We start from the raw sequence: 16,608 nt of genomic DNA, 5'->3' as shown, positions 1-16,608 counted from the left end.
GGCTCATCTCCAGCACGATGGAAAGGGGATGGAACCACCAGCCAAGATGGATTTGAGCGAGGTAAATGAGTGGATGAGTCAAGGCACACTCTAATGGCCTTGGAGCCCTGCAGTGAGCAGAGATGGACAAAACCTGAATTCCTTGGATTATTTAGATAGAAGCAGGAAGACAGATGTGGCCCAGCAGGGCAATTCCTCACATGGATTAAAATGATACTCAGATTACAAACAGAGAAAGATTTTTAACAGCCCTCAAGCTCTCCCCAAAGATGTGACTGAAGTGCTCTGCTCCCGCATGTTTCCTACCAAACACCAGTTAGGTCACTTGATATTTAGCGCATCTGGTTTTTTTCTTTTAAATACCTGAACTGTGGCTTGTGAAACTTTCCTACCTCAGTGTAACTGCAAAAATGCACATAATAATATATGAAAAAATACCCCAGAGTCTGGAGTTGAGGGGCACTTTGGGGAAGACAACAGCAACCCACAGCATGTTACTTTGCTGCCATTAAAACCCCATTTTTCCCTGTTTCAGCTACGTGCCTACTGTATTTTACCTTCTCAAGGAGAAGATGGCTGTGGCTACAGAGATGCCCAATGTTCAAGACAGATCTGAATCAAAATAGTCCAATCACCCCTACTACCACGGATGGCTCTGTTGCTCCCATAGCCTTTTCCAAGGGTCCTTCCCATTGCTAAACGAAGTGGAATTCTCCAGCTCGCTGTTACCAAACACTGCACTGTGATTTCTCTGGAAACCCATGAAGTGCTGCTGGCTCCATTAATGCACCATCTCGCTCCTGATAAAGTCTTTGGCAGCTGTTTTGCACAACAGCCCAAGACCTCAGCACACAAGTGCAGCCTTTTTTCCTAAGTTTATCTGTGGCCTAAAGCTTCCAAACCTTTGCACTCGCCCGAACTGCGCAGTCGTTTCAAACACTGCATTAAAACACCATCCAGTGCTATAAAAGGAAAAATGGATGGTTCCACGAGGCAGCTCCGTGGCAGATGAGCCAGTGTGGCTCAGGAGATAAGAGGCAGCTGCCAGAGATGAATATAAGCATTATTTATGGATGTGGTGTGGTTGATTTCCAGAGGCGTTGGAGGTGCAGCCAGGGAGGATGGCAGCTCCCCTGCAGGGTCTCAGATCAAGCCCATGTTTGCCATCGGTGCCACAGCCACGAGAGGCAGAACAAAGCAGTGTTGATTTTTCCCTGCAAAACCAGATCTCTCCTGGATTGCCCTGTCCTTAATTTCAGAAAGAGCTGCAGCTCCAGTGACACAGGGATGTACTCGAATGTTAATAGCATGCTCAGACACAAGCTCTTCTCAATAAACCATGAGGTACTGCTTGATGAGAAAAGCTGATGGCACATTATGCTTTGTAGGGTCTTCCTGAAGAACCACATGCTCATCCCATAATCCCTGTAACATCCCAAGGACGGGCACTGATTACACACCAAGAATCAATGGATCCCACCCTGGAGTTTGGTTCACAACTATTTATTTGCTCCTATGGCCCTGCTCGAGCAGGTGCTGCTGCCACACACCTTGAACGCTCCTGGGTAAAATAAAGTAAAATGAAATCTCCTCTGTTCTGGGAAGAATTTGCTCAGCTGAAGACGATGGCACCAGCAACTGCCGGCGCACAGGAGGCACCGACTGTAATTGCTGGAATCCTACCTCCTCACTGGACTTCAGTGTTACATTTAACCTGATTTAGATCAAAGACCCACAGACTGGCTTGAGTTGGGAGGGATCTTAAAGTCCATCCCATGCAACCCCCTGCCATGGGCAGGGACACCTTCCACTGTCCCAGGCTGCTCCAAGCCCCGTCCAACCTGGCCTTGGACACTGCCAGGGATCCAGGGGCAGCCCCAGCTGCTCTGGGTACCCTGTGCCAGGGCCTCCCCACCCTCACAGGGAGGAATTCCTCCCCAGGATCCCATCTAACCCTGCCCTCTGGCAGTGGGAAGCCATTTCCCCATGTCCTGTTACTCCAGGCCCTTGTAAAAAGTCACTCTGGAGCCTTCTTGTAGGCCCCCTTTAGGCACTGGAATCCAGTCCTTGGATCCTTCAAGATCATCCAGCAGAATAATTATTTGTGGGCAAGAATCAAAAAGTCTTGACTTTATTAAAAGAATCACAGAGTTGACGAAGTCAGTATTTCTGCCTAACTTTAAAATGGCACATTATTCCTGAGGGAAACACCCAGCTCAGCTCCTGGGGCAAAGCCATCAAGAGAAGTCCTAAGAGAGGAAGTACGATATGAACAAACAGAGAGGAGGTGGTTGCCAGTTGCAGCTTCTCCTTCAACACTGCAGGCTTCTAGCTGCTGGGAGAAGAGGAGGCTCTGGGGAGAGCTCAGAGCCCCTGGCAGGGCCTAAAGGGGCTCCAGGAGAGCTGGAGAGGGACTGGGGACAAAGGATGGAGGGACAGGACACAGGGAATGGCTTCCCACTGCCAGAAGGCAGGGCTGGATGGGATAATGGGGAGGAATTGTTCCCTGTGAGGGTGGGCAGGCCCTGGCACAGGGTGCCCAGAGCAGCTGTGGCTGCCCCTGCATCCCTGGCAGTGTCCAAGGCCAGACTGGACAGTGCTTGGAGCACCCTGGGCTAGTGGAGGGTGTCACTGCCCATGGCAGGGGGTGGAATGGGATGAGCTTTATGGTCCCTCCTAACTCAAACCCGTCTGTGATTCCATGATGTCCATCCACGAGTTGTCCCCACTTTGCAGCACCTTTTACCCAAAACATGCCAGAATAAAAGATGTAGTTTACCCAAATTACTGCAAGGATGAACAGAATCAGGAAGAGTCAGCCTGGTATCAATTCACAACTGAAGGAGAATGAGAATGCTTCAAGCAAGCTGCCAAGCGTTCAAACTACTGTTTCTAAAAAAAAAAGCCCCAAACCACAGGACTGTGTTTCCAATCAGCACACAACAAGAAGGCAGGAGCGCACAGCCAGCCAGGAAAGTGACATCACTGCAAATCCAACAAAGGCGGCCTCTCCGTGAGCTTCGGGACTGCAGCTCGGGAAGGGGAGGAGAAAAGGCTTGGCTCGGACAATCAGCCTCCAACCTCAGCCCCGATGCCTCCAGAACACCAAAGGCAAGGATCCCTTCAGGCCAACTCTGCCCATTTGAGACTGTTAAGGGGGATGACAGCTGTCACAGCAGGACCCTGAGGGCACAGATCTCTCAGGAGCCAGGCTGGGATCACGGAATGATCACACTCGCTTTCCATGAAAAGCATTTCTGCGTGGAGTTGTCATCTCCACATCCTCCAGCACTGATGAAAAGCATTGGCAAACATCAGCCCCTGTGCCGAGCATGGAAAATGGAACACTGCAGAACGGAGCAGATGCCCCAGGGAACCTCATCAAAGCTCAAAACCCATCCCGAACTTAAGATCTCAAAGCTTTTTATGTGGAATCCCAGACTGGTTTGGGCTGGAAGGGACCTTAAAGCTCATCTCAATCCACCCCCTGCCGTGGGCAGGGACACCTTCCACTAGAGCAGGGTGCTCCAAGCCCCATCCACCCTGGCCTTGGACATTTCCAGAGATGTGGCATCTACCACCTCTCTTGCAACCTGAAGGTTAGTAGATCTGACCTGTTCTTCTTGATGGTGTAAAGAAGCAAGGACATGCCAAAATGACATTATCCAATCCTTTTTTTGAGAGCCATTAGAGCAGAGTCTTTTCCACACAAATTCCACTGAAACTTTCAGCGTACCAACCTGTGAAAAACCCCTCAGGCATCTGAAGAATAAAGTAGCTGCTGTATCCATCAGGAAAGGCAGCTGCCTGTGAGCTACAGAGGTCGTGGTGGGAGAGCCATGTCTGCAAATCCTGAAACCCTCAACGGCTCCATCCATTGGAGCCAACTATAATGCTCCTCTGTTAAATACACAGGAATAACCAGCCTGTGGGTTCCCAGGAGTCCAGTGAGTCATGAGTGCGGATTATCAGACATCAATAGCCTTTGTGAAGTCCCAAAATGTCAAATGAATCTCATTCTTCCTTCCTGATTCAGACAGATCTGAATTTAAGTCACTCCTCCTGCTCCCTGAGCCAGAGGAAGACCAGGAGAAGGCCTCTTACCATGGGGAAGCCAGTTGGAGCATCTCAAATTCTGCTCTGTGAGCAGTGAACCTGCTCCCAGAGTGAGGTCACTGCTGGATAAAATTTGGTGGTCAGGATGCTGATGATGTAAGGAGGTGAAGAAAAAGCTCACTGGGAGGTGCTCATCTTAACACAATTCACAGCTTCTTCCAAAACGATTTTGTCACAGAGATCACATCAACCATTCCCAAAGGAGCCTTGTGCTCCTCTGTGTTCCCCCACTGCCACCACATCCCGATCGTTCCTTTCTTCTACTGATACTGGTCACAAACCTTTCTAAGGAGACACCTGAGATTTGGGAGCAGCCATATCACCAAAAACATTTTGGAAAGCACTTGAGGAACTCATGCTGAGCCACTCTAGGTTTAAAGAGGTTTCTTCCAGCTCAACAGAAAGAGCATCAAGGTAAGACTGTCCCCAGCTGTGTCAGTACACTACAGGTGTTGGGCAGCAGGTCAAGGGAGGGGATTCTGCCCCTGTGCCCCTGTGCTCAGGTGAGAGCCCACCTGCAGAGCTGCCCCAGCCCTGGGGCCAGCACAGGGAGGACCTGGAGCTGCTGGAGAGAGCCCAGAGAAGGCACCAGGGTGACCAGAGGAATGGAGCAGCTCTTGTGCGAGGAAAGGCTGAGAGAACTGGGATTTTTCAGCCTGGAGAAGGCTCCAGGGCCTGAAAGGGCTCCAAGGGAGCTGGAGAGGGACTGGGGACAAGGGCCTGGAGGGACTTTGGACAAGAGGGAATGGCTTCAGACTGACAGAGAGTAGGATTAGATGGGATATTAGGAAGAAATTGTTCCCGGGGAGGGTGGGCAGGCCCTGGCACAGGGTGCCCAGAGAAGCTGTGGCTGCCCCGTCCCTTGCAGTGTTCCAGGCCAGGTTGGACGGGGCTTGGAGCAGCCTGGTCCACTGGCAGGTGTCCCTGCCCACGGCAGGAGCCTGGAACAAGATCATCTTTAGGGTCCCTTCCAAACCAGACCACTCTGTGATACCATGATTCTAAGGACCCTCCAGCAGAAGGGTGCTTTTAGCTCGGTTCTGAACTTTCCTAGCCATTTTTTTTAAGTCTGTGCCCAAAATACAGGAAGAAAGTAGAAACACCACATTGATTAAATGTCCATCACAAAGACCCAGTGAGAGCCCTTGTGTGCCCTTTGTTAGGGGACATTCCTCTTTTGCACAAACACAGCACTTCACTTCTAAAGATGAAAGCTCAGTAACAGTTTCTGAGCTTAAACACAGCCTCAGAGTGGGAGAAAAGATACTTTTTTTTCCCTCTTGGAAAAAGGAGTCACAATGTCTCCAGCTGACCCCAGTGACAACACAATTTGTTTACTTATTTGTGACACAACAGGCTGCTCTTGAGATGCTACTCAAGGTGCTGTAAATTCTCACAAAACCCTACAACAAGAGGAAATGGAGGGACCAAGCGCGGTGGGATGCTCAGTGTTCCTAATCTGGGGGATACAAGAAGATTACAGGCAGAAACAGCCAAAACAAGTAGTTCAGCAGAACAGAACTTATGTGTTTTGAATAATGTAAGAGGAAAAAAAATTTTTCTCTTTACCAGACACAGAACAGAATTCAGAATTCCTGAAAATCACATGTAGATCCCATATAACTACACTGGAGTCTGAGGGCAGCTAATGGAGCTGTGGGTGCTCCAAAGCATCACACAAGGGCCCAGGTTGTGAGGGGTCTGAGGAGAAGCTAGTGGGAATCTCCTCTGGAGATCTGCAGCTCCTGCTGTACAAGAACCACCACTAACACAGGCACTCCAGAAGGCAGTAAAAATCTCCTGGAGTCTTGGGTCAGCACTCTGCTGTGGATGAATCGGTGCTCCAGCTCAAGGAATGACATCTGGAGACAAACACCTGGAGCACACACACACACACAGCAATGCACAGCTCTGCTTTGGACAGCTCTCACACAGCCACAAGCAATGAAAGCCCTTACAAACCATCAGAATAAAGCACAAACCTGCCTTCCAGGAATGGCATAAAAGAAAAGTCAATCATTTCCTAGATTAGGACACCCATTAGCTTCTCCTATGTTATTTTGACTTAATAAATAAAAACTGAAAGAAACTCTGAGTGTGCATCTCAAAGTATTGAAAACCATTGCAAGAGCTGCCTTTTAATAACAAACATCATGTACTGACCTCTGCCAATTTGTATGGTAAGATCAGCTTCTCTCCCACTGTCACTGTCTTTCTGGTCACCAGGGCCTCAAACAGCATCTCTTCTTTCACCTAAAACAAAAGTACTGATGTTAATGATTATTCTAGGAATCTTTTTTAATTTTAAATCCAGTTTAAAAAAACGCTAACATTTAAACTTAAAAAAACCCTAAAATTCGGTGTAAACACATTCAAATTTCAAAATTTAATTAAAAAGAAATAATTAAACCACTTTTGCCAGCCCTTGCAGAGTTAAGTGCAATGGGTAAAAACATGCCATTGGGAGGAGCCAACTCAGCACATAAATCCAGCATCAGAAACCCAACACCAGGGTGTTCAAAGGAACCTGATTTTCTGCATTCAGGCATCCCAGTTGCAGCAATTTCCCATTGGTTTCCTTATTCCCGGTGGTGCTCCTCCCTCCCACACTTTTTCTTGGCAAAATAAGTCAACTTTCTAGTGTTGTCAAGATGAAATCATACAAATTACTCCAGAATAAGCCAAGCAGTATCATCAGTTTCAGAGCTATCCAAGTGAAGGAGGTTTTTTTTGGTGCTTTTCAGGGTGGGGAGGAGTCAGAAGGAGGAAGAAACCCTTGGAAAAGCACCTGATATTTACTTTGCTATTGGCACTTGATGTTTACTCCCTAAAGCCCCAGTTCCTGGCAGGGTGACAGTCTCCAATCAGCCCTCACAGGTTTGCAGGACAAAAATCAGTTGTGCAAACACAGACACTTCAGCAAAGAGGAAAACGGTGCTGACAAATTAAGTGGTACCTGCAACTGTTGGGAAAAAGCCACTTTTGCAATCAGTTTCAAGACCCTTTTGCTTTGAGGTGCCCTGGAGGAATTCAGAAGGTGTCCTCTCTCCCAGAATACGTCAGACAGACCTAAAGACTTTGAGTCATTGACTGATCTTCACTAAATTTCCAACTCAAAAAAGACACCATGAGTCTGGGTGAAAATCGTGGAGCCCGGAATTAATGGATGTGGATTGATACAGAGAAGCTGCACTGAAGTCCCTACAAACTGCTTATCCCACCCAAGGGACTCCATGCAGACACCAGACCTCCTCTGGACATCTCTGATGGAGACCGAAATCCACATTCCTGAAGCCATCCCAGGCCATATTTTTACCACAGGGAAACCATTTATGATTTGATATGGAAAATGGGAAATGTGGTGGTCTTAAAATTGGACTCAATGATCTTAGAGGTCTTTTCCAACCAAAACAATTCTATGATTGTATGCACTTTGACTTAATGGTTTAATCCAGGAATTAGTACGAAGAGGAAATGCAAACAAGACAGTGGAAGGTCAGAAATCTCACAAACCATTGCAATAATGATGCCCTTCTATACAAAAATCTCCTTCTGCCAAAGCTACTATCGTGGGAGTCTCCCTGACAAAATCCAGGGCGTTTTTATGTAACTGATTCTTCCTGCAACAAGAACTTGTTGCTGTGGAAATCAGAACCCATCAAGTCACCTGTATATGATGTCAGCAAGGTCTCTGTCATTGGAAATGGCACTTCAAGGTTCATTTCTTTTGTGCTCCGCACCACTCAGGAGCCCCCAGTTCCTACAATCCGATTTTACCTTCCAAAATCAAGCAGGGAAAAAAAGACTGTCCTGGTTCATCCAGAGATCCACAGCAAGATTTCACATTTGGTTTCTATTCCTCTACATTCACCAAAAGATGTGATTTTTGTAATTTTCCAGCAGCTCTCGACGGCAGGACCATCGGCTGCTCTCCCTCCACTGCACGACTTGGAACAAGAGTGAATTTCACACCATCCATTATCCCACTTCAGGGGTGCTGCAAACCCGCAGCCGGCACGCCGGCTTTTCTTAATTATCCAAGGCAACAAGGCAGAGGGCTGTCAGATGGTTCCTAATCAAAACAGTCCAAAGAAATATTCCTCAACAACATAAACGCTTCCAAGTCCCAGATTTGTCAGCAAACACAGGGATTTTAAGCAATTTAAACAACTAGCCATGCCACCCCTCACCATCCCCATCTCATGGTCACTCTGGTTCCTTCTCCCCGTGCTCTCTGGATGGAGGGAACCTGTGGATGTGCATCCTTCATCTCCTGACCCGGGGAGATCCCATCAAAGCATCTTCTTGCACAAAAACACTCTTGGCAAGGATGGGAATGCAATCCCTGCATCTCCCCAGGCCTCTGCCTGCAATTACCACCCAGTGGAGCTTGATCTTGATTCCTTCATCGCCTCTGATGAACTCCACGGGTGCAGCCAAATCATCCTAATTTTCACTCAAGGTCACAGCGTGGAGGTAGCTGACTCCTGCTGCCAGGGAGGAGCCACTGGAGCTTTCTAAAGATAAACTCAGCACATGCCGATGACTAAGGACATGGAGATACTTACAGCTTCCCCACATCCTACACTTCCTCCTCCAGTAAGCGTGAAACACTAAAACAGGGACACCCCTTGGTGCAGAGTAGCAAAGAGGAGAACACCACTAACTCCTTTACTTTGTGCCCTGGGAGTTTCACTCTTAGGTCACATTTCACAGATTTTTCCTTCCTGGTGCTAAAGGGCATGGCCTGCTCTCCCTCCTAAACATGGCCTGCAGGAGTTTAGATCTTAATTACAGGGACAAAACGCAGATTTAAGACTTCATTGCCACAAGTGGGCCCAGAGAGGGCTCCAGGAGCCAGTGAAGGGTGACCGGCAGTGCCACGGCTGGGAACGTCAGCGGAGCATGGCAGGAGCAGGGAGCCGGCAAGGGCTGGGCTGGAGCCAAGGCAGGCAGAGACTGCTCCTCCAGGAATGCTGGGTATTATGTTAGAGCAGCTGAAGGAAAATGAACATTTCCAACTGGAGAGCAAGAAAACATCAGGTTTTGTCTCTCCTCCCATATTTGAGAAAGGGATTACAGCGCTGAGTGCTCGCTCTAAAGATGCCTCGTGTGGAGTAACAGAAAGTAAGTTCAGATTTCTATCAGCTCTTCTTGGAAAAGAGCTGAACCTTTTCCTCAGACTTTCCTTCAAATAACCAGAGAGTTAGAAAGGATGTGAGGGAATGGCTGGATCTGTGTCAGGGAGGTTTAGGCTGGATATTGGGAAAAGGCTCTTCCCCCAGAGGGTGCTGGGCACTGCCCAGGCTCCCCAGGGAATGGGCACGGCCCCCGAGGCTGCCAGAGCTCCAGGAGCGTTTGGACAGCGCTCCCAGGGACAGGGTGGGATTGTTGGGGTGTCTGTGCAGGGCCTGTGTCTGTGAAGGGCCTGGAGTTGCACTCAATGGTACTTGTGGATCCCTTCCAACTCAGCATATTCTGTCATTCTCTGAAGTTTTCTGACTCTAGTTCTGGCTCAAAACTTTGTATCCGATGAAGATGTCCCTGCTCATTGCAGGGGACAGTGTTGGACCAGATGAACTTCGGAGGTCACTTCCAACCCCAATTATTCTGTAATTCTACCAAACATCATCCGGAAAACAGATCCAGAAGAAAAAGCTGGAAGCGAGCACTGTCTGCTTCATAATCCTCACCCCCTCCCCAGTTAATTTGCAAGACATTTATCACAGGAGGAGCCCCAGCGCCTGTGGGATCCCTCTGGGAAGCTGAAGGCCGTTCTTTAGTGGAAGAAGAACTTGAGAACATAAATCTCTTGCAGAGGCCAGCTTTAGTTCCAAACACAAATGTGCACTGGGAGATCTGGCAAAACTACTTTAGGGCACTTGATAACTTGTATTTACCTTTATTTGCATTGAGGCTGGTTACCTAGACCTAAAAACTGAATAGAAAACTGCTCCACTGAGCAAAGCCAGAATTTATCTCCTTTCTCAATGCTCCATCCATGGAAATAATTTCCCATATTAGTAAGCACACACAATTAAAATGTTTCTGCTCTTCCAATGGAAAACAAAAAGTCTCTTTTAAGGTTAACTAGATAATCGCTAATATATTATTTTTGTTAATAAGCCCACAAATGAGCTTTTCCAATCTTTTCCCCCAGAAACACAAAGGTTTCACCCAGTTTTACACAACCCTCTATGATTTCTGCCCAGGCCCTGGGATATTTGCAGCGCTTGCACAGGACTCCACGTCTGCTTGATCCATCAGGCAGCCTTGACATCACTCCCCGGCACAGCATTTCAGCAGAGTTTAAACAAAGGCCCTGAAAAACCTGCCAAAAGCATCACATAATCCACACGCTATGTCTATTCCTGAAAAAAAAAATGGAATCAGGGTTTTACTGTAAATGAAACAATGATCTGCAGAGTCTGGCCAAAATTCTATATTGCAGTTTGCTGTTTCAACAAATGCTGCTCTGAATGGTTTAATAAAGCAAAACCATATTGGACGGGGTTGCTGGTATCTAAGAAAAAGCAAATCCATCACAGATCATCATCTCCTCCCAGATTCCTTCAAAAATCCCTGTTTTAGCTTCATTTGATAGGGACACAGATCTCACTACACAGAGGGAGGATAGTTGAGCAGGGTGTTGCATAACTGGTGCAGCAGGCAAATTCCCCCAGTTGTCCTTAGAGCTTCCAACACAAACCAACCAGCTCACAAGAACTTGGACCAGATTTCCCTTTGCTGTGGGAGAAGACCTTAGTTTTGCCTAAGTTTTTAATTTCAGCCAGGCTGATGGTTCCCCTCCTGCCCTTGGAGGCTACATCCCCACCGGAGCCATGCCGGAGCACCTCTGCATCCCCTCGTGGCTGCTCTCAGAGATTGCCAACCCAGCTCCAGCTGGATTTTTTCCTTCTCTTCTCCATGTCAAATCCTTGACTGAACAAATCCAATGAGTCATTTGAGTATAAAAATCAAATGTTGATTTCTTGGGGAACCAGAAGTTCCCCCAAGATAAGGAAGTATCAGAACAACACAGTTTCTTTCATCCATTTGCTGTGCTCAGGATGGTCCCACCAAGCAGTTGGTGACCACAGGAAAGGAAGTTCAACTCCTTGTCAACTCATATTACTTTTATTCTGACATGATTTTTCAGCTATTAGTGTCCAATGCCAAGATCTGGAGAGGGGATTATCAACTTTTTCAAGCCAATTCATAATTTTAGAAACAATGGGAAAAGCAAAAGTGTTCAGTGACCACACAAAAAAAAAAGTTAAATGTTTTAACGAGTATTTTAGGTCTCTGGCTGAGAAGAATTCATTACACTCAATGTGGAGAGTTGTAAGTAGCCAACTAATGAATAAAGAGTGGTGGCTGCTCTTTGTAATGATGTTTGAACCCTTTGGTTCTCCCTTTGAGTCAAACCTGAATAAGCAGCAGCATCTGTGGAGGTCTGCAAAGAGAAATGTGGCATTTCAGAAAGGGAAATCAAGTCTGAAAATGAAATCATTGGCTTTTTTCAGCTGATTTCAGTGGGTCTGTTGAAAGGTTTACACCTGGAGGCAGCAAACGTTTCCAGTTCCAGGATCAATTATCACCGAAATGCAACTGAAGGGTCAAACACCACCACTTTCCCAAACCCAGTGATGTACTTCATCAGATCCCACCTCAGTGCAGCATGCATTGTCCTGATCTAACTAGCAAGCATTTTATTTCTAGATGGCCATTTAACTTGCAAAAGAATTACCAAGATGAACAGAAATCTATCACTTTGCTCAGCTACATCAGATCTACACCAGATCAGTGGTTTGGGGTTTTTTTTTCCAAATGGTGAAAAAGAAATATTTATTTTTACATCTATGTTGACACTGCCTGGGGGTGCTGTTGCAGCCCACAGCATTGAGGCACTGTTGGATTGACACAGCTCAGCCAATGCCTCATTTCACATAATCACGTGTAAAAACCACCCCGCGACCTCCCCACGTGCAGATGTTGCAGAAGGGTTTGTTTGCAAAGGCAAAGACCCAAAGCCTGGAACCTTTTCAGATCTCTAAGTCGCTCTCTTACTCAAAACTTTTTTAAAAAACAATTACTTAACTGACTTGGCCACACTGAACAGGGTAAAATCAACAACATTCTCCTCCCAACTCATATTTTCCTTCTGTTTATTTCTGCAATCTCCAAGGCCAAGATGGAAAGAGCATCCAGCTGCTCAGACTGTATTTTACAGAAGCTTTCCCCTCCCTAAACTCAAAGCATTAATGAAGTGCTCTGGAAGTCCCTGAGAGCCAATTTCCAAGTTCTTTAGGTAGGGAGATAACACAACTGTTATTTAATGGAATGAATGGGAAGAGCACCACATGTACACAAAAGGACAAGTCACCTTCTGATTCTACTGCAAAATCAGCACAAATTCACCTTCCAGACCATCCAGGGAGCACAAAAGGTAAAGATAATTGTTGCTATAACCAGCTACAAGAAAAACACTTCAGTTGCAAGAGGTTTAGAACATTTCAAGTGAAGTGAGACAGCAAGGGGAGCTTCTGGCCACCTCAATCCATGGGAGGTGTTTGAGCTCAGCTCTTCAAGGCTGAAGGCCAGCAGGACAAGTTGGCTCATTCAAGAGTTTTCTCAAGAAAAGTAGTGCCACATCTTCATAACCTGCTTGGGCTGACAGAGCAGATCTCCTAAGAACTTACTCACTGCTTTTGCACTGATTTACAGAGCTGGACACGGCCTGGGCCAGCCAGGCTGACACCTACAAACCCTTCCCAAGGGACACCAGCACAGCGGTGGCTCACGGAGACCAAGGTGTCAGGTCCTAAACAGCAGATAACCAACAGATGCACCAAAGAAATCCACAACAGGCCCATAAACAGGGACTAGAGGGATGAGATGGGCCTCCAGCATCTCAAACCCAACCCCTGTGGATGCTGACAGGTAGTAAGAGACAAAAAACACGGTGAGGGAGCTCAGCACCTCCTACAGCTTCCTACGGAACCACAACATGGGGCTGTGGTTCTACAACTGCTTGAGTTCCTCAGACAGACTTTGGAACAGACTTGAGGAGCACCAGGTGAGGGCGAGGGAGCTGAAGGCTGGCAATTGAAGACACTGCCCTGTTGGGCAGCAGGGTTGCTTTGCATCTAGCCCTGTTCTGCAACCTTTCACATTTAATCCCAGAAAAAGGATTTTCAGTCAATGAAACCTTGCAGCTGAAGAGCTGGGTCAAAAACCTACATGAAAAACCTCATTAAAAAAGTTCCTGTACCTTTTCCCTGGCAAACACGAACAGCCCATAGGAATGGAAACACACAAGAACTTTCTCTTTGGTGAAACTGCAAATAAATTGTGTGTGTTTTGTGTCCTAAACCAGAGTTGGCTTGTTTGGTGTGAAAGCTTCAGGAGGGAAAGCAGAGCCTTACCTCCAGCAGCTCTGACACGACAGGAAGTATTTCAGGGTTGCAGATATCAATGGAGTCATCCCGGTAGGTCTTCTTTTTGTACCGGATGTTCCCCAGGTGCAGGATTGCTGACAGCAGAGAGAAAATCCTAAATGGAGAGAATTCATTTTCACTCGGTTGGTTTTCCATAAAGTGAACGAAGAAGCAAATTTCACTCCCAAGGGCCTTCTCCCTCTTCGGCCCATCCCTCTGATTTTCAATCCAAAGCACCCACTTTGCCTCATGTCAAAAAGATTTTCACTTAGTCAAGCACCAAACTTGCATCTGTACGGTTTCCTTGAAAATTCTTGAACACATCAAGCCCACGGTTACAAAATGACAGCCCATGTTGTAAGAAAAATAGAAATCCAGTAATCTTGATATCCAGATTAAATATTTATCATGCAGTTGTCTAAATTAAGGGGGAGAATGGGCTCGGCCATGCAGGTGATCCCTCTTAGTCCCTGGCACACATGTTTCTGTCACCATTTTGGATCCAGTCCCAGCCAGGAACCATACAAAAGACTGTACAAAACAGCATAAATGCTTTGAGAATATATAAGCAACTGAGACAAAGAAAAGATGTTACACTTCAAGTAAATTTATCCAACCAATTTTTCTGTTTTGGAGGGAATTTGGTCATTTTTAAGTTTTCTCGCCTCCAAAAAAAATAGGATCAGACACTCAGAGAATATCCTGAGTTGGAAGGGACCCACAAGGTTCATCCAGCCCAGCTCCTGAGCCATGGTTGACTTCAGCTATAAACCCTGTTTGTCCTTATTTCTATACTCCCTTGGGAGCTAAAAATGAATAAACCCAAATGTGACTCCTAGCTATGCCACCAGCTTGTCTGGACAACACACCTTCACCTCTCCAAGTCCTCCCTTATCTCCAAAACAGGGATACTGACTCCTTGTTGTGAATTTCAGGATGCAATTACAAAAATTTCTCTTCTCTGTTTCCACAAAGGTGAAACTCCATGTTTTGCTATAAAGAAATTAATGTTAAAAGTATAGTAGTATTTAAAACATCCTTCCTGTATCTCAGCTGAAGGTGGTTCCTTATTTGTGCTGCACTTGTACAACGCCAAGCAAAATAAATCTGCTCGCGTAGTGAAGACTCCGCTTTATTTTTGACAAGCAAAATTCACCAGGAGCAACTTGTGTGCCAAGAAAAATCATTGCACAGTAAATTAGAAGTGTGAATCTACTGCATCACCCAACTCTGCTCAGTCCTGACACTTCCTGATTGCTTTGCTCGGGCAATTAAACCCCTCAACAGGCTTTAGACAAACCTCATCCTGAAACCTGATAAAGCAGCCTCTGACACAGAACACACTCACACAAGTTTGGATCCTTGGGTTTGTCCATGTGTGTGGGAAAGATAGAGAAAAAGCGGTTTTAATTTCGTAATTGATTTGTTACAAGTGAGGGATAAAGGATGAGCTTCTGAAAATTCTCAGTTGGGTGAAAATGCCTTTGAGGCAATTTTTTACATCAAGTTCTTCCCAACCTACTCAAGCCTTTCAAGCCAAGAATCAACTCAGGAGGGATTATTTTGTGATTTTGGTTGGAGATGACCCTTTATGAACCCTCTAATTCCATGGTGTCAGTGGTGTTGCAACCCGGCTAAAGTCCAGTTTTCAAACCAGCATGTCCAGTGAATTAGTGAAAAAGGCCAGCTGGAAATGAGCCTACAGACCCAGAATTGCATGCAAAGGGTTAAGTTTGATGAGGGAAAATGAGGATTTCTGATTAAACCAGGCTCTGGATTCATGACATGCAGAGTGAGGCGTGATTATTCATGAACACTTGAGAAATACTTCAAGATGTCAGCTTCTGCCAACGCTCCATTTGCATGAAGAGAATCCTTAAGCACAGCAATGATCATGGAATCACGGAATGGTTTGGGTTGGAAGGGACCTTAAACTCATCTGGCTCCATCCTGCCATGGGCAGGGACACCTTCCACTAGCCCAGGTTGCTCCAACCCCATCCAGCCTGGCCTGGGACATCTCCAGGGATGGGGCAGCCACATCCTCTCTGGACAATGTCCTGCCAATGGAGGTGATGTTCACCAGGATAATCTCCAAGCCATTAATATGGAAAATAAACTCACTGTCTGCGTGTCTTGGGCAGGAACCCCACCATCTCCATGGCGAGCTGCAGCCGCTCAAAGTCGTGCTTCAGGTCCTCCCCTTCCACGGAGAAACAATCCTGTTGGATCAAACACACAAATTAACACCAGATCAGGGCCAGGTGGCCAAGCCAGCGCTCCGTAAATATCACTGAGTGATCTCCAGGTCCTTTATCAGCAACATTTCCAACCTGGCACTGGAAATATAACATTGTTGGCTAATATTTTCTGGAGATACATCCTTGTTTCCCAGGTTTAATCTCTAAGGAAAGAGGTGAGTCACCCCATTCCAACAGTATGGTGAGAGCTGGTCAGCGTGGGACAACTCACACACAAAAAGGATGGGAAATAACGACGGGATGAAATCTGTTCCACATTTACAGGCAGTTTATTCCACATTCAGTCCCTTAACTAAAGAGGAAAATTCAGTTTTTGAATAGAATTCAGATAACTTCATGTAAATGATGAGTGCATTAAATCCTGTGTGGGAAAGGCAAAGCTTTAAATATCTTTTTCAGCAACTTTATTTGAACTACCAAGAAGTTATTTCAAAATTGGGAGAATTTGAAATCCAGGGTATTTTATACCTCTTGGAGGTTCACGTGCCTCAACTGTTTCATTTTCCCTTGATATCAGTCACTGACATTTTCAGAAAAATCCAGTGACATTCCAGACCCAACCAAAGCTGTCCTGCACCAATATTTAGGGAACAGAAATGCTCTTTAAATGAATATATAGACCATTAATGCCAAATTCCTTCTGCTTTGGCTCACTATAGGCCTCCCATGGATTATTTATTCTTCTCTCTGCCTTCGTAGCCTATATTTAATATTTTACCCATTGCTGCCTATAAAAATTACCCATCTATGAATCAAAATTTAGTTTATCGTGTATCACACAATATCGTGCTA

General features: G+C 46.2%; 1 protein-coding gene across 13 annotated transcripts in view; it reads right to left on the bottom strand.

Moving 5' to 3' along the window:
- The window catches only part of MYO9A (myosin IXA), a 175,677-nt gene that overhangs the window by 85,201 nt on the left and 73,868 nt on the right, over nucleotides 1–16,608 (bottom strand). For all 13 annotated transcript variants that reach the window (XM_039557913.1, XM_039557912.1, XM_039557920.1 and 10 more), the window contains 3 exons: nucleotides 15,680–15,777; nucleotides 13,545–13,671; nucleotides 6,280–6,369 (listed from right to left, as the gene is read on the bottom strand). In XM_039557913.1, coding sequence (XP_039413847.1) covers nucleotides 6,280–6,369; nucleotides 13,545–13,671; nucleotides 15,680–15,777 — 315 coding nt within the window. The remainder of the gene's footprint in view (nucleotides 1–6,279; nucleotides 6,370–13,544; nucleotides 13,672–15,679; nucleotides 15,778–16,608) is intronic.

Source organism: Corvus cornix, chromosome 10, assembly GCF_000738735.6.
Source record: "Corvus cornix cornix isolate S_Up_H32 chromosome 10, ASM73873v5, whole genome shotgun sequence".
Classification (NCBI taxonomy): Eukaryota; Metazoa; Chordata; class Aves; order Passeriformes; family Corvidae; genus Corvus; species Corvus cornix.
Note: the sequence above shows the minus strand (reverse complement) of the source record. Positions and strands in the feature narration are given on the sequence as shown.